The sequence below is a fragment of the Aplysia californica genome, unplaced genomic scaffold (assembly GCF_000002075.1).
Source record: "Aplysia californica isolate F4 #8 unplaced genomic scaffold, AplCal3.0 scaffold00044, whole genome shotgun sequence".
Taxonomy (NCBI): Eukaryota; Metazoa; Mollusca; class Gastropoda; order Aplysiida; family Aplysiidae; genus Aplysia; species Aplysia californica.
Genome location: NW_004797314.1, coordinates 950,686 through 953,606, shown reverse-complemented (window position 1 = coordinate 953,606; position 2,921 = coordinate 950,686). Strand labels below are relative to the sequence as shown.

Genomic DNA, 2,921 nt, shown 5'->3' with positions numbered 1-2,921 from the left:
AGAGAGAGAGAGAGAGAGAGAGAGAGTGTGTGTATGTTAGAGTAAGAGTGTGTATGTATGTGCGTCTATGTGCATGTGTGTGCGTGTGTGCTTGTCTGTACCATTATATGAGCTGGGGAGAGAGATGGAGAGAGAGAGAGAGAGAGAGAGAGAGAAAGAGAGAGAGAGAGAAAGAGAGAGAGAGAGAGAGGAATAGAGAGAGAGAGTGTGTGTCTGTTTGAATGCACGAGTGCATGTGTTTGTGTGTACGTGTGTGAGCGCGCGCGCGCGCGTATATGACGAAAAATGGGATTGTGTGACGTGTATAAAAGTGTCCGTATGTGTGTGAGTGATTTTCGGTGTCAGGGTGCTTCATTGTATGTATATATATTATGTGTACACATGTATGTGTGAAAGAAGCAGAGTATTTGCATGTGGGTGTGTGTGTGTGTGTGTGTGTGTGTGAGTGTGTGTGTGTGTTTGTGTGTGTGTTTGTGTGTGTGTGTGTGTTTGTGGGTGTGCGTGTGTGTGAGTGTGAGTGTGCGTATGCGTGAGAGCGTGTGTGTGAATACAAGCCAGCATAATGCACTCCAGAATATGTGTTGGCTTGCGTGCTGGCCTTTACGCTGAGCGTGTATTCCTCTTAAGACAACCGTTAGTTTTAGTAAGTGTTTTACGGCATTTGCAACACAATTCAGTCATATAAGTGCCGAAGATTAGAGGTGTTGCTAGAGAGTAGGATACAAAGGAAAGGAGAAGACGAGATAAGGACGGCAGTTGTTCGATAGGAAAGAAGAAACAAACCGAACAAGAGCATCCGTCAAACACCCACGACAACAGACAAGATGACTCACGTGCGTGCTGTTTGACAGCATGCGGAGGCACGGGGGCTCCCTTGAAGGAACCCGTGAGGTCAGAGTGATGGCTCTTGTTGTCAATTTCCGGCAAGTCTGCTCCGATAGCGTAGCGGCCATGGTGGGAATCAAGCAGGGACTGAAATAGATGGCAACGTAATATTTAGAACTGTGTTTTAGTATCAGTAACAGATTTACTTACGTAATTACTTTACTTTATTCTTCCGCTTGTACCGTTGGGTGTCGCAGGGAGACACAGGCGTCTGTCTGAAGCAAGGTGAGTGGCCTGTAGGAGGGACACCCCGTGATTTACGGTACTAGCAAAACAATTACGTTATAAAAGTGCCAAAGATTAGAGGTGAGCTAGAGAGTTGGATACAAAGAAAAGGAGAAGATGAGATAAGGACGGCAGACGGTTGATAGGAAAGAAAGAGCAAAACGCAACAGAGTAACTGCCAAGCACCCATTTGGAATAGTTGTACAAGTTACAATGAAACAAGAAACACTGGAAATACTGTCGAAATTGTCTAAGGTCGGCCACCTATTGTCGAGGAAAGGTGGTCATGTTAAACAGGCGATTGTTTTACACAGTGAGTGTCATTGTAATGGAAATAAAAGTCCAGAAACGAGGAAATGGAAAGTGGTATTTTGTACTGCCTGGTGATTGTCTTATACAGGTGGCATTTTGGAGTAGGTTCAACTGCACTGCTTTGGACCCCTTTCTCAGTAGATTTTTGTTAACTACAAAAGCTCATGCTTTATCCACAGATTTTTAGCACATGTATTTACGTCAGGCTTTACTTAGTTTCAGTCCAGAGAAGTGCATCGACACGACAGCGGCAATATTATAACGCAGAGAAAAAGCATGACTGATGGACAGAAGTAACCGAGGGAAGCAAGAATAAGAACTAGGACGTGCTGGTGACGCCCTCAAACCACCCGCATCAGCAGGCTTAATTCGACACGTTCTGGGTAAACTGGAAAGCAGATTAATTAGTGACAACATAGTCTATCTCCTCTCCGTCGGTAAAACTTCCTAAAACCTCCACTTTTCGGACGTTGAAACTTACTGATCATTCAACACAACGTGCCTACATAAAAAAAATTCGATGGCAACAAGGCTAGAGGGCGACCGAGAAAGACCTGGATAGATGGAGTCAGGGAAACATTCACCACCCACGGCATCACCCTGACCCAAGCTCTCCGGCTGGCGACAGAGAGACGTCTCTTTCTTCCCGCGACACCCAAAAGGGTATAAGCGGCGGATAAAAGTAAAATTTAAGTAAGTAACTTACTGAAATCCTGTGTCAGAGATTGGGTTGAAAAAGTGTACGGTATGAACATTACCCCCTAGCAACACTATTAGGTTATTCAGAGCTTGGGTCCAAGGCTGATTGTATATATTTTACGCCTATATAGGCACCATTTAGATTATATTATTGTCATAAAATCATAATATGACTGTTCCCTTCGTTATACCCTCAGTTTTTAGTTTTAGTAAGAGTTTTACGGCACTTGCAAATAAATAAGGTCAAATACGTGCCGAAGATTAGACGAGTTACAAGAGAGTAACAAACATAAAAAGGAGGAGAGATCAGGACGATAAATGTATGATAGGAAAGAAGGAGCAAACCGCACCACAGCACCCGCCAACCACCCGCCTACCTCCCTGGACCAACTCAGGATGGGTCAGATCGAGCACCATGGATTGACACGGCAAACTTCTCAATAGGCAATTCAAAGTCCCGCCTTTGACGCGTGCGGTGGCTTTGTTTGTTTTGTTAGAGTAAAGAAGAGCACACTAATGGTTATTTGGTGATGGGAAAAGGTAAAACTGACAGACAGAAACATCGTAGGGAAAGTAAAGAAGCAGGAGCCAACAGAAGCAGGAGCCAACAGAAGCAGGAGCCAACAGAAGCAGGAGCCAACAGAAGCAGGAGCCAACAGAAGCAGGAGCCAACAGAAGCGCGTTCCGCCGGCACAAAACCAAAGCATTACACAATAGACGACAGGAAACCGAGACCTTGTATAATTTTTTGGTTACACCTAGCGATTTTTCGTACGATCGATAGATCGTCAAGCTTTTGT

General features: G+C 44.6%; 1 protein-coding gene across 1 annotated transcript in view; it reads right to left on the bottom strand.

The window, feature by feature from the left end:
• LOC101864511 (titin homolog) overlaps positions 1 to 2,921 on the bottom strand; it is a gene marked incomplete in the record, with an annotated part of 108,366 nt that overhangs the window by 64,708 nt on the left and 40,737 nt on the right. Inside the window, 1 exon segment of the mRNA XM_035968182.1 lies at positions 834 to 972. Within this exon segment, the coding sequence (XP_035824075.1) occupies positions 834 to 972 (139 nt within the window).